Below are 18,808 nucleotides of genomic sequence, written 5' to 3' on the forward strand. Positions count from 1 at the left end.
CCAAATCTCACTGGTAGTGTTGCTTGGTCCTACTGACTGTCATCTAAATCTAGGTTGAGCGCCTTCCTGAATATTGACCTGAGGAGCTCATCATATTGATTTAGAAGTGGGTTGCCAAACGTTGGTGCACACCTTAAGACGTATGTTCACCTTAAGAAGTATATATAAGTATACATATATATATATATATATATATATATATATATATATATATATATATATATATATATATATATATATATATATATATATATATATATATATATATATATATATATATATATATATATATATATATATATATATATATATTATGTGTTTAAACTTTGTATTCTTGATATGGGAATAATGCGTATATAACATTTAATCAACAACAGGGTGTCGATTTGTGGAACCAAGAGTGGGCACTAGACGCCCCGTCACGAGGTCTTGTTTGTCAACTTAAAAATGTGACTTTGGTGATTGTTTCCACTTTCCTCGTGGTGTACTAACCTGCTGGAATGTCTAGAGTGGTCTGGGGAATGATGGTAATGCTCCGCTCCTCAGGCAGCTGCTGGTGGTCGTAGGCGGTGACTGCTACCGTCAGTTTCCCAGCTGGAGCTGACGGGTCGTCCACGACCACACACAGCTGGGCTGTTGTTCCTGCGACCCACTGCTTGGGCGTGGTGACCACGTAGCCTCTGTGGGGGGCACGGCGAGCTGTTAGTTCTTGCCTATCTCCACCATAATGAACACCAACTCAAACGGAAGCAAATTTGTGTAGGTTGTGTATCAATTCAAATAAATTAATACAAGCATGCCTAATGCCAAGCAATAATTATTTATTGGCATTAATTAATGCCAATCATTAATTATCATATATAAAAAATAATTCTAGTCAGATGTAGAGACAAGTGTAATCTTGGTACTAGGAAAGGGACTCCAGTATTGACTTATAAACCGGGAAAATATCTGTGAAGAATAACAATGGTCGAATAACAGGAGTCGGTCGGCCGAGCGGACAGGACGCGGGACTTGTGATCCTGTGGTCCTGGGTTCGATCCCAGGCGCCGGCGAGAAACAATGGGCAGAGTTTCTTTCACCCTATGCCCCTGTTACCTAGCAGTAAAATAGGTACCTGGGTGTTAGTCAGCTGTCACGGGCTGCTTCCTGGGGGTGGAGGCCTGGTCGAGGACCGGGCCGCGGGGACACTAAAAAGCCCCGAAATCATCTCAAGATGGTTACTTTTCCATATCCTGCCAATTTAAACTAAACTGTGTTCGCCCTATAGTTTACTCTCAACCTCCGTCGTTCATACCAACTACTAAACATCTGCCACAACGGTCAGTGTGTCCTCATGACGCACATATTGTCTCATCAACACCTGTTTAATCCCACCTTTCTCAAAATAATATTGAAAACTATAAATATTTGAAGTTAATTTAAAACTCTCTTTAATCAACCAACATTATACAGGACTCTTGACCTGTCGTGATGTGGTATTTATGTTCTTTTATTCTCCCATGGAAATGTTTGTCAGTTTGTCCCACAAACAATTTATTGCAAGTTTTATAAAGGATTTTCTTAGCATCAATTATACGAATTGAGTGTTTTATTTATCAAATTAAATTTCCTAAATGCTATATTCGTAAACATTTATTTAGACATTTCATTAACATTTTCATGAAATGCTAGAATTAATATTTATTACTTTGTAATCTCTATCAAACTTAAGGCATTTTCTGAAACTTTAAAATTTTTACTATTTAATAAAACACTTTACTATTTAAATAAAATATTTAGAGTATTTTAAGGTGAATTCGTTTGTGAGAAGATGTAATTGGTAGTCCAATATTACGCTGATGGGATTGGTTCAGACATGACTCATATATTCTCAGGAGAGAAAATCTTAGACAGTAACAATCTTGTGTTGATATAAGTTCGGACTGGACTTAGACAAAACAATCTTGTATCATTGCTGGTGACAACAACAATGTGATTACTGAAATTCAGTCAAGTTCCCTTCTCCCTGATGTCCCCTGCATACAGCCATGGTACCTGCAGTACTGCTTGACACCTTGCCGTCCCCTGCATACTGCTATGGTACCTGCAGTACTGCTTGACACCTTGTCGTCCCCTGCATACAGCTATGGTACCTGCAGTACTGCTTGACACCTTGTCGTCCCCTGCATACTGCTATGGTACCTACAGTACTGCTTGACACCTTGTCGTCCCCTGCATACTGCTATGGTACCTGCAGTACTGCTTTACACCTTGTCCCTGGTACCATGGCAGGTACTACTATGGTAACTGCTGCCCTCCACAGCACCGCTACCTTTCTGAGAATCTTATCTGCTCTTTACTAATGTGTAGGATTGCCAGAGAGACAACGTTTAAATTCCTCTGTATAAATTTAAGTAGAGAATCTTTAATCTTATAGTTTTTGATATCTCTGAGATGTTCCGATAGATATGATAGCGCTTGGCACAGCCATGATGTCAGGGGGAAGTCATGATACATTCGAAACACGTAACTAAGAGGACCAATGGAAGGAGACCCGGAACGTGCCGGGTCACCTAGTCTGCTTCGTGATTGGTCAACACTCAGGACTCACTGCTCAGACAGTTACAGTCTTTGAGCGAACTGAGGTCCGTGAGATGACTCAAATCTGAGGGTTAGAGAAGCGGCAGTCTTCGCGAGAGAGGAGTACCCGACAACCCTGAAGCACAGGTCTGGCTCACACCTACAGCCATTCTGTGTCCACACAGGTAGTCATGGTCAGCTGACTCTTGACGGCTGACTGTAACAACAGTGTCCACACAGGTAGTCAAGGTCAGCTGACTCTTGACGGCTGACTGTAACAACAGTGTCCACACAGGTAGTCAAGGTCAGCTGACTCTTGACGGGTGAATGATGACCGCTGACTGCAACAACAGTGCCCAAACTGGTAGTCAAACACAGCTGAATGATATTCATTTCACTCATTCTACTCGGATTTTCAAACCGAGTAAAGTTTGATTTACTTCAAATATACTCGGTCAGCCAATAACAACCAGCGAACACAGTAACTATTCTACCATCGTCGAGACCAAGACAACATCCGGCATACTGCCCCGAAACGAACCGTGTGTGGGGGGGGAGGGAGAGAGGAACGGTGTGTGGGGGAGACAGGAACGGTGTGTGGGAGGAGACAGGAACGGTGTGTGGGGAGAGACAGAAACGGTGTGTGTTGGGGGGAGACAGGAACGGTGTGTGGGAGGAGACAGGAACGGTGTGGGGGGAGACAGAAACGGTGTGTGGGGGAAGAGACAGGAACGGTGTGTGTGAGGGAGACAGGAACGGTGTGTGGGGAGAGACAGGAAGGGTGTGTGGAGGGAGACAGGAACGGTGTGTGTGGGGGAGAGAGAGGAACGGTGTGTGGGGAGAGACAGGAACGGTGTGTGTGGAGAGACAGGAACGGTGGTTGTGGGGGAGAGTCAGGAACGGTGTGTGGAGAGGAGACAGGAACGGTGTGTGGGGAGGAGACACTATCGGTGTGTGGGCAGACAGGAACGGGGTGTGGGGGAGATAGGAACGGTGTGTGGGGGAGACAGGAATGGTGTGTGGGGGGAGAGACAGGAACGGTGTGTAGGAGAGACAAAAACGGTGCGTGGGGGGACACGAACGGTGTGTGGGGGAGAGACAGGAAAGGTGTGTGGTGGGGGAAGATAGGAACGGTGTGGTGGGGGGAGACAGGAACGGTGTGTGGGGGAGACAGGAAGGGTCTGTGTGTGGGGGGAGACAGGAACGGTGTGTGGGGGAGACAGGAACGGTGTGTGGGGAGACAGGAACCGTGTGGGGTGGGGAAAGACAGGAACAGTGTGTGTGAGAGAGACAGGAACGGTGTATGTGGGAGACATGAACGGTGTATGTGGGGGAGACAGGAACCGTGTGTGGAGGAGACAGGAACGGTGTGTGGGGGAGACAGGAACGGTGTGTGGGGGAGAGACAGGAACGGTGTAGGGGGGAGACAGAAACGGTGTATGTGGGAGAGACCGGAACGGTGTGGGGGAGAGAGAGGAACGGTGTTGGGGGAGAGAGAGGAACAGTGTTTGGGGAGATAGGAACGGTGTGTGGGGGAGACAGGAACGGTGTGTGGGGGAGACAGGAACGGAGTTTGTGGGGGAGAGACAGGAACGGTGTGTGGGGAGGGAGACAGGAACGGTGTATGTGGGGGAGACAGGAACTGTGTGGGTGGGAGAGACAGGAAGGGTGTGTGGTGGGGAACGACAGGAACGGTGTGTGTGTGGGAGACAGGAACGGTGTGTGGTGGGGAAAGACAGGAACGGTGTATGTGGGAGAGACAGGAACGGTGTATGTGGGAGAGACAGGAACGGTGTGTGGGGGAGACAGGAACGGTGTATGTGGGGGAGACAAAAACGGTGTTGCGGGAGACAGGAACGGTGTGTAGGGGAGACAGGAACGGTGTGATGGGGAAGAGACAGGAACGGTGTATGGGCGGAGACAAGAACGGTGTCTGGGGGAGACAGGAACGGTGTGTGGGGGAGACAGAAACGGTGTGTGGGAGAGACAGGAACGGTGTGTGGGGGAGACAGAAACGGTGTGTGGGAGAGACAGGAATGGTGTGTGGGGGAGACAGGAACGGTGTCTGGGTGAGACAGGAACGGTGTGTGGGTGTAAGAGTGCAAGTATTTTGCACTCTTTCATGTATAATTGTGAGTTGTAATTGTGGGTGGGTGTGTGTATGTATGCGTATGTGCGTGTTGGGGTGGTGCGAGATGGTATGAGGTGATGTGTTGACTAGCTTCAATCCGCTGACATGGCAGTACATAACAAAGAGCCCGTTGTAGAGGCTTAGGAGAATACACACTCTTGGCTTGGCCAGCGAGGTGTGTTGAGCAGTGAGAGTGGAACCTTTGCAAGGGAGAGTACATCCAACCAGCTCCTCCATCCGGGCGGGTAAATTAGCCATCATCCATCCCTGGGTGAACTTGTTAGTGAGGTAAGAGTGTCAGTAATGCATTGTCTTAATTGGGTGTAGTAGTGTTGACGAGCTGGTGGAGTCTGAACCATTTAGCCATGTATGGTGTGGGCGTGTATGGAGTGGGTGATCCCCTCCCCCCCCCCCTTTTAATTTGGTTAATATTGTATTAAATAATAGAATTTCAAAGTGTTAAATATCAATTGATGGAAATTGAAAAAAATTGTTAATAAATTTCTATGTGTAGAAGAACAAGCTTAGCTTTTGTTTAGTCCTCTTTTTGTGTAATAACCCATATCCATTGTAATAACCCACTGACCTCTATGATCGTCTCTCCTGATCGTAATCGTTCGCTATCCCTGTTGTAATTCTCTTTCTCTCTTCACTCAATACCCCAGCTTAACACTGTTACAGTCCAGTACGACCCCTCACTGAACTGCCACATATATCAGAGGAATATTAAATGAGGAAGATACATCAAGGACAAGGGGTATAAATTTATAAACAAAATAATAAAAATCATTAAACACTGCCACCACCTTCCCGACCAACCATATCTGAATGTGTCTATCACCGATCCCCCAGGAAGGCAAGGAATCAGTAATCATGGGACTCCCGGGTAATATGAATTTCAGTAATAAATTTTGGGAAATTAGGTTGTTTAATTTACGTTACTTATTTAAATCCAAGGACAACTTTAGTATCTATTAACTGTAGGAGAACATGGGGGCTTCCAATTCAACACATAAACATGACAGAGTAGAGAAATATATCACAGGGGAGTTAAGTGAATACCACTGGACAAGTTATACAATTTATTTTATGAAACATGTAAATTAAAACAATTTGAGCATATACCCTATTCTATTCTATTAACCTAGAGGCACAATGGATATCTACTGAGGACATGAGATTAAAGTGCACAATACCTTAAAATCGCACTGAGGCCACGATGTTGATGGCTGCCCTCAGCCCCTAGGATGCGGGCTTGCGGCCCCTTTTATTCCACACACTCCCGAGACACACTAATAAAATTTTATTTTACCAGCTTATTGCTGGGAAGGATTACTCCTCCCACCATCTAATACAGCCCCAGGGCTCCACCCATTATTTTGGCAAAGGTCAACCATTTAACACTTAGGCCTGAGGTCTGGCTCTCTAGGGCCAATAAGGACTTGGCCCTTATCTCCTGCCAATCACCTTCCCTGATCTGCCGTGGAAGACTACATGAATTCCTGAAGATTTAGTCAGCTCTCCCCAGCTATTAGAAAGGAAACAAGGCGCCTCTGTGGAGCCCAGTGCACCTGCGAGCAATGTTTACCAACTGATAAATTATGTTCAAGCCTGTCTTCTCCAAGATAAAGGGTAGGGACATTTGACTCGCCTGGTATGGGGAAGGGAACGGTGAGAGGGGAAAGAGAGGGACTTGAGAGGGGGATGGAGAGGGGAAATCTGAGTTGGGGAAGCCAAAGGTATCACGAGGCAAGACCACCCTCAGGTCAACCTCTTGGTCCTTGACAAATGGGCGACAGGGTGGGGGTGAAGGGGGGGAGACGAATGACGGCCAAGAAAAAAGAAGAAAAGGAGAAGGAAGGAGGGGAGAAGGGAGAACCAATGATCTGAGCCCCAGATCATTACATTTGAATCAAAGTTCCCTCCAGTAAGAAATAAGGCTAGCGAGATATCTAGATGAACACGTGAGAGGTGGGGGGAGACAGGAACGGTGTGTGGGGGAGACAGGAATGGTGTATGGGGGAGACAGGAACGGTGTGTGGTGGGAGAAAGGAACGGTGTTTGGGGGAAACAGGAACGGTGTGGGGGGAGACAGAAGCGGTGTGTGTGGGAGACAGGAACGGTGTGGAGGGGTGACAGGAACGGTGTGTGGTGGAGGGGAGACAGGAACGGTGTGTGGGGGAGACAAGGACGGTGTGTGGGGGTGGAGAAGGGAACGGTGTGGGGGAGACAGAAACGGTGTGTGCGGGAAACAGGAATGGTGTGTGTGGGAGAGACAGGAACGGTGTGTGTTGGGGAGGAGACAGGAACGGTGTGTAGATGAGAGACAGGAACAATGTGTGTGTGTGGGGGAGACAGGAACGGTGTGTGGGGAGACAGAAACGGTGTGGGGTGGGAGACAGGAACGGTGTGGAGGGGTGACAGGAACAGTGTGTGGTGGAGGGGAGACAGGAACGGTGTGTGGGGGAGACAAGGACGGTGTGTGGGGGTGGAGAAGGGAACGGTGTGGGGGAGACAGGAACGGTGTGTGCGGGAAACAGGAATGGTGTGTGTGGGAGAGACAGGAACGGTGTGTGTTGGGGAGGAGACAGGAACGGTGTGTAGATGAGAGACAGGAACAATGTGTGTGTGTGGGGGAGACAGGAACGGTGTGTGGGGAGACAGAAACGGTGTGGGGTGGGAGACAGGAACGGTGTAGGGGAGAGAGAGGAACGCTGTGTGGATGGGAGACAGGAACGAACGAACCCGACTCTACCGTCGGAGCATGGAGCAGCGACATCAACGCCATCTGTGAGTCCGCTCCCGAAACCTCCACAACTTGGACGACGCCATTTAGTAGTGACAGGACTATACCAGCCAGAAATGCTAGATTCTTGTCCTAATAGCTCGAGAGGTAGCTGGGGCTGACCTCTGGTGAGGTGGCGCCTAGAAAATCAGAGCCATCTATTGAGCGATAAGATGTACGTTTATGCAGGGTCCGTAAGTGCTATGTCCTAGTGTCCCAGTGTACTAATGAAGTATCTGTATTTACATAGCCGACGTAGGGCTGCTGTGATACGAGGACAGTCTACCCAGGGCAGCCAAGGTCACTACACCAGTCTGCTTTACGGAAGCAGTGAGCCGCTGCCGGAAGAGAACTGTGAAGTGTTCTACTGTCTTCCTGTGGAGTGGCAGAGACGGGATTCGCCGTACCCGGGGCTGGCTAATAAGGTGCTGAAGAGGAGAGTAACCAGCGAGTTGCACGAAGCTCCTGCCTAGGGCTCGCTACCCTAGTATTTGCACAACCCGTCCTCGACTCAAGTCCATTACATCCAGCGGTCAACCCCACAGACGCATTCATAAATTTTAACATGCTGTTCATTCAAAACGGGAATTTTCTCAAGTAAAAACTAATATTATAATATATTAGAATATTGTGTATATATAGGCATAGATTAGGTTAGGTCAGGTGTTTAGGTTCTGTTGGCGATTATTTGTATTTGTAGTACGTGGGTGAAGCATTTACAGCGTTGTGGTTCGAACAAAATTCGTCAGTGAAGCACTTGTTCCAGATATGTTCGAACGTCAGCAGTTGTGAGTCGTGTATAAACCGCTTTTCATTCATAAACAGGGGGTTTGGCGGGTGCATGGAATCACTTTTGGATCTTTGTTTGGAGGACAGGCTGAATTTGCACGTGAAGTGGCCCAGCAGCGCGAAGCTGAAGGAATCTGCCAACACCGGGCTGGACTGAGATTGTGGGCCTTCACGTGGAAGCTCTTAGTGAGACTGTGGTTTGGCTGGCCCGTGGCCAGGGGTAGACTCATTGTTGCTTCCCGGTACTTGCTAAGGATCGTACTACGGATGAGGAAACACAATAGCTTACAAGACTGGATCGCCATCATCGAAGAACGATTAGTGTTCCATGAGACATTTTGTATATATTAGGTGTACTAATACTTTTGTTAGGATTATTTACGAGGTGATGGAAAAAGTTATCATATGTAAAATATATCGACATTTTATGAAGTGTAGAATTCAATACAACCCCTCTTTTGTTTTACTTGCATTACCGAGCTCACTCCTTGAAAACCACTACTTACTTGGTGCCAGATACCAGTACTTTAGAACCACCTGAAAAGAACCCTTTTGCGACCCATTGTGGCCGTAACAACGGGGGAGGGGGGGCAGGAACGGGGTGTGGTGGGAGAGACAGGAACGGTGTGTGTGTGGGGGACGGGAACGGTGAGTGGGGGAGACAGGAATGGTGTGTGGCGAGACAGGAACGGTGTGGGGAGGGAGACAGGAACGGTGTGGGGGGTGAGAGAGGAACGGTGTGGGGGGTGAGAGACAAGAACGGTGTGTGAATGAGAGACAGGAACGGTGTGTGGGGGAGGCAGAAACGGTGTGTGGGTGAGAGAGGAACGGTGTGTGGTGGGGAGAGACAGGAACGGTATGTGGATGAGAGACAGGAACGGTGTGTGGGTGAGAGACAAGAACGGTGTGTGAATGAGAGACAGGAACGGCGTGTGGGGGAGGCAGAAACGGTGTGTGGGTGAGAGAGGAACGGTGTGTGGTGGGGAGAGACAGGAACGGTTTGTGGGGGGACTGGAACGGTGTGTGGGGGGGGGAATGGAACGGTGTGTGGTGGGAGAGACAGGAACGGTGTATGTGGGACAGACAGGGACGGTGTGTGGGGGGGGGGGAGACAGGAACAGTGTAGGGGGGGAGACAGGAACGGTGTATGGCTGAGAGACAGGAACGGTGTGTGTGAGAGGAGACAGGAATGGTGTGTGGTGGAGACAGGACCGGTATTTGAGGGAGAGAGAAACGGTGAATATGGGAGAGATAGGAACGGTGTCTGGGGGGAGACAGGAACGGTGTGTGGGGGAGAGACAGGAACGGTGTGTGAGGGAGGGAGGAACGGTGTGTGTGGGAGAGAGAGGAACGGTGTGTGGGGGGAGACAGGAACGGTGTGTGGGGGAGAGACAGGAACGGTGTGTGAGGGAGGGAGGAACGGTGTGTGTGGGAGAGAGAGGAACGGTGTGTGGGGGAGACAGGAACGGTGTGTGGGGGAGAGACAGGAACGGTGTGTGAGGGAGGGAGGAACGGTGTGTGTGTGAGAGACAAGAACGGTGTGTGGGGGGGAGAGACAGGAACGGTGTGAGGGGGAGACAGGAACGGTATATGTGTGGGAGACAGGAACGGTGTGGGGGAGAGAGAGGAACGGTATAGGGGGGAGGGAGAGAAACATTGTCTGGGGAGACAGGAACGGTGTGTGGGGGAGACAGGAACGGTGTGTGGGGATGTAACACGGGTTAGGGTTTCTCTCTCTTTACTTCCTTCTTTCTACTCCCTCTACCCGTATTCTTACTTATTATTCTCTACCAAGGGACTCCAAAACTTTTACCAAAGCCAACTCCACGCCACGTGGTCCTAAGACGATTGACCGACTTAGGATTCTACACCCAGTATGACGTGACCTAAGCTCTGAGCAAAACCCTAGAGTCGCCTCTATGCTGCCACCACCAGACCAGCTCTACAGAGCAATGATCGAGGTCTGGATCGATCACGCTAATTAATCAACCTTGGGGCTTGATCCCCACTAGTAGTTTATAACCTCGGAAACTTGAGTGTGGAATTAATTAGATGGGGATGATGAATTCCGATCCGATGTTAGAATCGGCGCCCAATGCAACTCTGCCTCGTGTGGACCACGTGACCAGGACAAGTTTACACATAACCAAATGGAAACAATAAAATGCAAATTAATAACAAATTTAATTTATTAAAAGAAAACTAAAACAAAATCTAAATGTGTTCACTCCCTATCACTTTAACACTCCCTACTTGACCTGAATGGCAAATGAGAAGACTATTTCTATACATAACCATAGCAACTATACCTCTATATTTTCCAGCTAAGATGTTGGGCTGGTCTTGGGGAGAGGTAAGATGTTTGACCTCTCCCAGCTGCTCGGCAGATCACACTGATTTTTTCCTTGTCTGGACTACCCCAGACAGAGTATTGTATCCTTCCGCCTAGTCAAAGTCCTACCCAGTTACTAGCAAGGTTTAAGTTATAACAATTAACCTCTGTTGTACTTAATTGATCCAGACTGGTTGAATTATTTTACTGAATTAAATTACAAACATCTAACGACAGAGCTGTTCCCGATCACAAAAATGGTTATTAAAACTTTGAGAAATAGTAGACCTGTCAACCCCTGATGACCTATGACCGCCGGTCACTCCGCCTTAAAAGTTAGATCTGATTCGTGACGTCACTGATGGTGACTTAAACTCAATAATTAGAATACTCTTGATATTGTATCCAGTACTATTATACAATACAATTTTAATGCAAAATGAATAAAGGCTAATTTTCTCTAAATTACTGAATACTATAGGATGGTTCATTATACGCAGCTATGAACAAAGATGCCCGCCATTTGTGACTCAGACCTGCTAATTCCCAGGGGACTGGGCGTTGTTGAGAGGTCAGGTCCCTACTCGAACTTCTGGAACCTTCTGGAATAATTCTTACAACAGCCTAGTTTGTTACAACCCCCCCCCGCACAAGCACTTAGTAAACCTTGTTAATTTGTTAAAATTCACGAGGTTTAGTATCCAAACCCCCAATTCAACTCATGCCACAAACAAAAGCTAACCTAACTAATAAAATTTGACAAATAATAGTCCAACATCATAATAACCATGTTCATATTTCATAAATATCTCAGCTGTCAACTGACAGCAATCCTCTAATATCAGGAAACATACATCCTATCCTTACTGACATAGCTAAATAACATGTCCCTACTCTACCATCAAAAACTAGCTATTAAACTCTCTTGGCTCTTCACTAGCCAAGTCCATGTGTCCCCTAGAGCCGGCCACACCGTGCTCAAACAAACATTAAAGTTATAAGTTCAGACTGAACTTTGTCATCCGGGAGCGTACTACGGAACTATCAGGTACACATCCGTGTACTAACCACTCCCCATCAATGTCAACCTTGACATGTTAAGGAACACACCTAACGTTTATTACATGTATCTAAAAATATATAAAAAAAAAATTCCTATACTATATCACAGGTTTCAGCTGACTGTACAGCCAAGTGTTCTCACTCACTAGAAGTGTCAATGTTTATATTGGTCCGCCTCTCATGTGTTCAAACATTCTGAAAAAAAATAGCACAACATAATTTTCCATAACCGTTTGTTCTGGGCTGAGACAATTACACAGGGGCTTCGATTTTGATTACTGACCAATTCATAGAGTAAAATTCATATATTATACCAGAATTATTATTTTAAAGCTGTTTTTCAACATTTATAAAGTATTGATTCTAAATCTGTTTTTCAACATTTAAACAAAAGTGTCCAGATGTTCTTTACACAGATGTTCAGAGCCAACTTTGTTGTTCGTATCAATTGTTCATATTGAGTAAACGATAAAAAAAAAAAATCGACGCTGCTGGATGCTGAATGTAGTCGCTGACGATGACGGTGTCGATCTTGCTTCTCCCCATGTGTAGACATCAATACCTGGTCCTCTTGTACTCCCATCCGGTACTCCTGAATGACGACAGAGTGTAGTAGAGCGGAGTGCCAAGTGACAGCTGTAGAATACTGTTACTTCGGCCATTAATCTTGCTCTCGACAGTCCACACGCCTTCGTATCAATCACAGTTCACACGGCAGTCTTGATGTTAAACTTGACGTCGCAGATGACCACAGCAGAGCAGAACTGGATGTACCAACAGTGTCTCTTAGCAGGAGTGGTGTCAGAAGGTCGTAGAGGCGGGTTGCTTGTTTGCAGAACAGGTGAATCTCGTCTTCCATCATTGCTCACGTCATCTCAGGCGTTTCTTAATGTCACCAGGTTACTAGGCCGTAAACACCAACTGTGTATACCCTCGTACCGCCGACTTTAGGCCAAAGGAGACAATTTTGCGACCTTCTATTGGCGAGTCCCGGTACTCTGTAGGGAAACCGTGCCTTCCACCTGTGACCGCCTTACTTCCGCTTTCTTGTTACTTCAGATGACGTAATCATTAATCTTCCGGCGAAACTCTTGAGTACTGCTACGTGCTTTCCATTTCTTGACCTCTCCTCCAACACTGCTGGAATGGCTGCAGTCTTGATGTCGCAGCAGGTGGGTATTGGTGATCTCGAGACAGCTACCCCGGCGTTGTATGGCACCTCCGGTGACTGCTATAATGTGGACAGCTCGCTGGCCCTGACAACCTCGTTAGTGACGTGAGGCGTCGGCCGGGTGACTCTTGGACAGTCACTCATCCCCAAAGTAACTGATGTATGGGTTACTGGGTCTGGTGGGGGGAGGGCTTTGTGTAACGTGCCTCCCCCCACGGTCTTTACAGACAAGGGTTCACGTGTGGCTGGAACAACTGGGTCGGTGTACCAATCAGACCTGGGAACAGACAGACACAACACAGCGGAAGCATAGATATACTCTGGGTTTGGTGGAGGTGGAACCCCAGAGCACGGTAAAAGTTGCTACCTGAGTCAAGTATAGACATAGTACACCTCATTGCCTTTACAGGAAAATCTAATGAATACTAAATTATACTAACCAAGGAAGTTACTTTACTGTATAGCGCGAGATCTCGTCACCATAGGGTGGCGAGACTGCACCTGACTACTGATGAGCGATGACAGAGGGTCATCCTCATCTTCTGACTCGTCGGTGAAGCCATGAGTCAGCACTGCTGAGTCAGGAACTAGACCCGCTGAAGGCAGTTCTAATTCCTCTCTAGCATGATAATGTTTCAATTTATTCACATGAATTGTCCTTTCCACCTGGTCCTCGAACACTCCTTTTATAACAAGATTAACCGGCCCCGCCCTTTTAATTACTCTATATGGTCCTCGCCACCTCGGAGCTAGTTTCCTGCTCTGATTGGCGGGCGCAGCCTCATTCACTCTCAATACGAGGCTTCCTTCCGTCAACTCAAGAGGGCGCACTTTCTTGTCATAAAAATGAGCATACCGAGTCCGTGCCTTCTTGGACGCTTCAGCTGCAATATTCCATGCATTTCTCATTTTTCCAAGGACCTCTGAAGGATAGTCCTCCCCGTATGCAACATTATGTCTGTTAAGCAGACCTGACGGGAAATTGCATGAATTACCAGTAAACAAATGAAGTGGTTGGGTGTTAATTGATTGGTGGATGGCAGTATTCAAGGCGAACTGAACATAGGGTAGGTGTTCATCCCAGGTGTTTGCATCATGTTCAGCAAGGATTGCAAGTATATCCTTGACTGAACGATTAGTCCGTTCCGTCATTCCGTTTGCTTGTGGGTGGTAGGCCGTTGTAAAAGCCGAAGTTGTCTCTAAAATCTTACAAACTTCTCTAAATATATTCCCATTGAATTCTTGACCCCGGTCAGAGACTAAAACTTTAGGAGGTCCGAATACAGTAACGAACCTACGCAAGAACGCATCTGCAACCGTACGAGAATCCTTCTGAGGTAATACAACTAGTGTAGTGTATCTAGACAGATGGTCAACTAGCACCAACACGTATCTGTTACCCGCATGACTGTGGTGTAAATCAATCAGATCGGCCCCCACACGATCTAACGGTTCACGAATTTCAGGAAATTCCTGAAGTGGGGCTTGTACCTTAAGGGTACCTTTCCTCCTCTGGCAACGAGGGCACGACTTCACGAAATTGATTACCTCAGAAAGTAATCCTGGAAAATAAAATAGAGACTTTGCTTTTAAGTGGGTTTTAAAGATCCCTGGATGCCCTGCAATTTTTGAAGCATGTGCAAGCTTTAACGCTGATGACCGCAACGCGTCCGGAATAACTAGCTGAAATACTGCCCTATCATTCTGGCTATTAACATAATACAGGACGCCCTGTTTCATCTCAAAATCATGTATAGGAAAATTCTTTTTCTTTTTGGGGTATTTTCCTCCCTCTAAATACTCAATAATCTCTTTCCATCTCGGCTCGTTCATCTGGTATTCTCTCATTTTATCCGATGGAATGGTTTCAATGTTTTCATTAATTTGTACTGCCGCTATATTTCTACTTAGCGTATCTGGCACAACATGGGCTGGACCAGGCTTGTACAAAATCTGGAATGAGTGGGCCGAAAGTTCGTGAGACCAGCGTGACATTCGTGGGCATTTCGTTCGCTTTTTAAATATGTGTGTTAACGCTCGATGGTCTGTGTAGATTACAAAATGCCGCTGAAATAGGTAAGGCTCGAAATACCTAACTGATTCTACTACTGCCAGTGCCTCCCGATCCGTAGCTGAATAACGAACTTCAGGTCCTTTGACCTTCCTACTGAAATAGGCTACTGGATGGGGTAAATTATCTGCGTCTCGCTGAATTAAGCACCCGCCAATAGCAATACCGCTGGCGTCAGTGTGCACTTCCCACTCTTTCTCAAAATCAGGAATAGCCAATACCGGTGTCGTGATTAGTTGGTCTTTCAGTTTGCGATAGGCCTCGTCATGTTCTGATTTCCACACAAACTTCGCATTTTTCTTTGTCAGATCAGTCAGGGGTGCTGAAATGCCAGCGAAACCTTCAATATGACGACGAAAATATCCGGCCGCCCCCAAAAACCTACGCACGTCCTTTGCTGTCCTTGGAATAGGCATGTCAGCAATGGCGCGGCAAGAATCTGGGTCAGGTCGGATACCGTCTGGGCACACCTGGAACCCCAGAAATTTGAATTTCTGAGCCGCCAGGGTGCACTTCTGAACATTCAGCCTGAAACCTGCCTGATCTAACAACTTCAAAGTCTCAGTCAAGTCCTGCAGGTGTTCCTCCAACGTCCTGGAATATATCACAACATCATCCAGGTACGCTAAAGAATGCCTACCCAGTACCGGACTAAGGATAAAGTTGATGGCCCTCTGAAACGACGAAGGCGCTGTCTTCAAACCAAACGGCATCCTACGGAATTGATAAGTGTGCCTACCATCCGAGAATGCTGTTTTTTCCCTATCTTGTTCTGCCACCGGAATCGCCCAATACGCCGATTTTGCGTCAAGAGTTGAGAAATACTTAGCAGCACCAAATTGATCTATTATCTCCTGTATTCGGGGCAACGGATACACATCACCCTTAGTTAGTTCGTTCACCTTCCGGTAGTCAACACAGAAACGATAACTACCGTCCGGTTTCCGAACTAGCACAACAGGAGAGAGCCACGGTGACGTACTAGGCTCTATCACGCCCTGTCTCAACATTTTCTGGCACTCCTCCCTGATAATGTTCTTTGCCTGTTCCGGCAACCTCCACTGTCTTGTGTACACAGGCAAATGCTCACCAGTTGGAATGGTGTGCTCGATCTTATCAAGGAGACCAATCTGGTCATCCTCTGTCGCAAACAATTTCGGGAATTTTCGTAAAACTCCTCTCAGTGCCTTCCTATCCGCCTGTGCAACATGTTGCAAATCAAGTGCTGAAATTAATTTTTCCACTTCCTCTACATTCTGTGCATTTCTCGTTTCGTATTGTACTTTGGATGGAGTTTTAGTGTTCAACATATTCAGTGCACTACATTGTGCAGTGACGGCTGGCGTCTCAGCTGACTCATGGTGAAAGATTTCTGTGTCCTCCACCATGGTTCCCTGAGATACCCTATCACCTGCCCTGAAGCGAAAAGTCTTATGTGAAAGATTGACAACTGGAATGAGTGCACCTTTATCGAGCACTACAACTAAGTGATGAGGAATTAATAAACTATCACATCTCCCAGCCACCTGAAGGGTGGTACCTGGTTGTATGTGACGTCCCACGGCTACTTTAATAAATTTAACAGAATGTGGTGGGCAACTCTGTTTGGTCAATGCATGCAATGCGCATGACCTCTTAACTGTGTCTGGAAGAGACTTAAAAATCAATTTTGGATAGTGCGCATTATATTTCAGCTTCCTCTTAATTGAAGCTACAACTGGGGGATGGTCGATCATCTCCACAGGGTAGGAAGTCTGTCCCAACTGCAACCTGCAGTTCCTAGCCCCTTTTTGAGCAGACAAGGAATAATCAAATCGCGACAGAAAATCAGTTCCCATTAAGATGTGACCAGGAAAATCAAGGTTCTCTACGATCGTACATGTGTGAGGTTGCAATGCCCCATCAATCTCAAAATTAACTGTACCTTGACCTACGATCTCAATCTTTTCCCCATTGACTGCTGTTAATGTCTTTGCGCAACGTTGAAGACGTGCATACTTAAAATTGCTGAAGGCTGACTTTTTAATTACCGTTGCCTGGCTTCCTGTATCAACAAAAGCTGTCAATCTCACACCTTCCACTTTCACCTCAAAAGTAGGCCTACCATCACTAGGAGACTGCTTTCATGCTCTCGTAATAGTGACTTTACAGTCCCTCTGTATGTGCCCACGCATCCCGCAGGAGTAACACCTACGCGGATCCCTGTTGTTACCCCGCGCAGGGTGGCTCGAACTTGCCGCTGAGGGCTGCCTCCTGCCTGATGAACCCGCTCCACAGTGACTCGGCTTGGCTCCCTCGCCTTTACTTACCGCCTCTACGTATGGCGACAACTGAGTGCCCGATGTCCCTGCGCGCGTCTGCCTGTCTAGGGCTGTGGCGGCCTGTTGGACTAGGTCATTATAACTCACACCCGCTCTCCCCGCAAGGAACAATGGCCCCATATCGGAAGGTAACGTTTTGCAGAACAACTCTTTAGCGAATTGCTCTGCCTGACTCGAATCGAACCCCAGTTCCTTAGTGAGGTCGTCAACCCTTCTCTTTAATATTGACCCGAAATCCTTGACAGTGCTTCGGTCATCCCTCTTAAGTGACTCGAGATAAAAGTAAGCCTCATCCTCTGAAACCTTGTCTTTGAATCTGTCCCTAATCGCTTGGACAAACTGAGGCCAAGATGTCAGGTGCTGAAACTCTGTAAATCCCGCCAGTGGACCGGCTACGTGCACGCAAGCCCCCATAGCGAGAGCAATTTTCGATCTATCCCCCGGGACAGCTTCCAGCATCGAACCAATTTCACAAAGCCAGTCTTCCACCTGGCGGTTGCGTTCCACCTTAATAAGCGACAACTCCCTACCTCTGAGTGTCGGCAGAGTCAACTTGGGAATCAGACTCACAAGTCCCTCTGTATGTGACGCGGAGCTACTGGCAGTGGGTGGGTCCTGGGGTTGGGAACTGGGTTGAGGTTGGGGTTTGGGCTGAGGTATGGTGTGGGTGGCCTCGGGTTGGGGTGTGGATTGAGGTTGGGGTTGAGGCTGAGGTATGGTGTGGGTGGCCTCGGGTTGGGGGGTGGATTGAGGTTGGGGTTGAGGCTGAGGTATGGTGTGGGTGGCCTCGGGTTGGGGTGTGGATTGAGGTTGGGGTTGAGGCTGAGGTATGGTGTGGGTGGCCTCGGGTTGGGGTGTGGATTGAGGTTGGGGTTGAGGCTGAGGTATGGTGTGGGTGGCCTCGGGTTGGGGTGTGGATTGAGGTTGGGGTGGGTATGGGGTGGCCTGGGGTTGGAATGGGTATGGGGTGGCCTGGGGTTGGAATGGGTATGGGTATGGGGTGGCCTGGGGTTGGAATGGGTATGGGGTGGCCTGGGGTTGGAATGGGTATGGGTATGGGTATGGGGTGGCCTGGGGTTGGAATGGGTATGGAGTGGCCTGGGGTTGGGGGAAGGGTTGGTATGGGAACTGAGGATGGGGTTGGTATGGGAATTGAGGATGGGGTAGGTATGGGAGGTGGGGTTGGGGTTGTTGTAGTGACGGATGAGGTGTACCTAGGTGTTGTGGGTGCTGTGGTATTGGTGTTATGTTGGGTAGTTCCTGCTGTTGGTGTGGTTGTTCATGTTCCCGTTGAACGGGTTGCTGTTCTCTACCGAGTGAAGTGGGACGTCCTGCCATACTAACTGAGGCCCCCTGTCTGCCCTGCTGGCATGGCGTCGATGTTCTTTGTGGGGGAACCCAAGACGGCTCTCCCCACTCATGGGACGACTCCTCGCAAGACTCCCCACTCATGTCAATAATAGTATCGCTACTGGGATGGAAAGATACCCTCGACTGCCCAGTCCCATGCAGAACCCGTGAACTCGTCGCTTCAGTCCCACTGACCCCACCTGTGGTGCCAGTTGAGCTACCTGAGCGATCCCC

The 18,808-nt window shown here is 47.8% G+C and overlaps 1 protein-coding gene and 1 long non-coding RNA gene across 3 annotated transcripts in view; one reads left to right on the top strand and one right to left on the bottom strand.

Annotated features, from left to right (window-relative positions):
- LOC123751953 (alpha-2-macroglobulin-like) overlaps nucleotides 1–18,808 on the bottom strand; it is a 193,965-nt gene that overhangs the window by 143,042 nt on the left and 32,115 nt on the right. For both annotated transcript variants that reach the window (XM_069314573.1, XM_069314572.1), the window contains exon 2: nucleotides 493–680. In XM_069314573.1, the coding sequence (XP_069170674.1) occupies nucleotides 493–680 (188 nt within the window). The remainder of the gene's footprint in view (nucleotides 1–492; nucleotides 681–18,808) is intronic.
- The window catches only part of LOC138357599 (uncharacterized), a 61,161-nt gene continuing 47,208 nt past the window's right edge, over nucleotides 4,856–18,808 (top strand). Inside the window, exon 1 of the long non-coding RNA XR_011225075.1 lies at nucleotides 4,856–4,981. This is a non-coding gene — a long non-coding RNA (uncharacterized lncRNA). The remainder of the gene's footprint in view (nucleotides 4,982–18,808) is intronic.

Source organism: Procambarus clarkii, chromosome 79 (genome assembly GCF_040958095.1).
Source record: "Procambarus clarkii isolate CNS0578487 chromosome 79, FALCON_Pclarkii_2.0, whole genome shotgun sequence".
Lineage (NCBI taxonomy): Eukaryota > Metazoa > Arthropoda > Malacostraca > Decapoda > Cambaridae > Procambarus > Procambarus clarkii.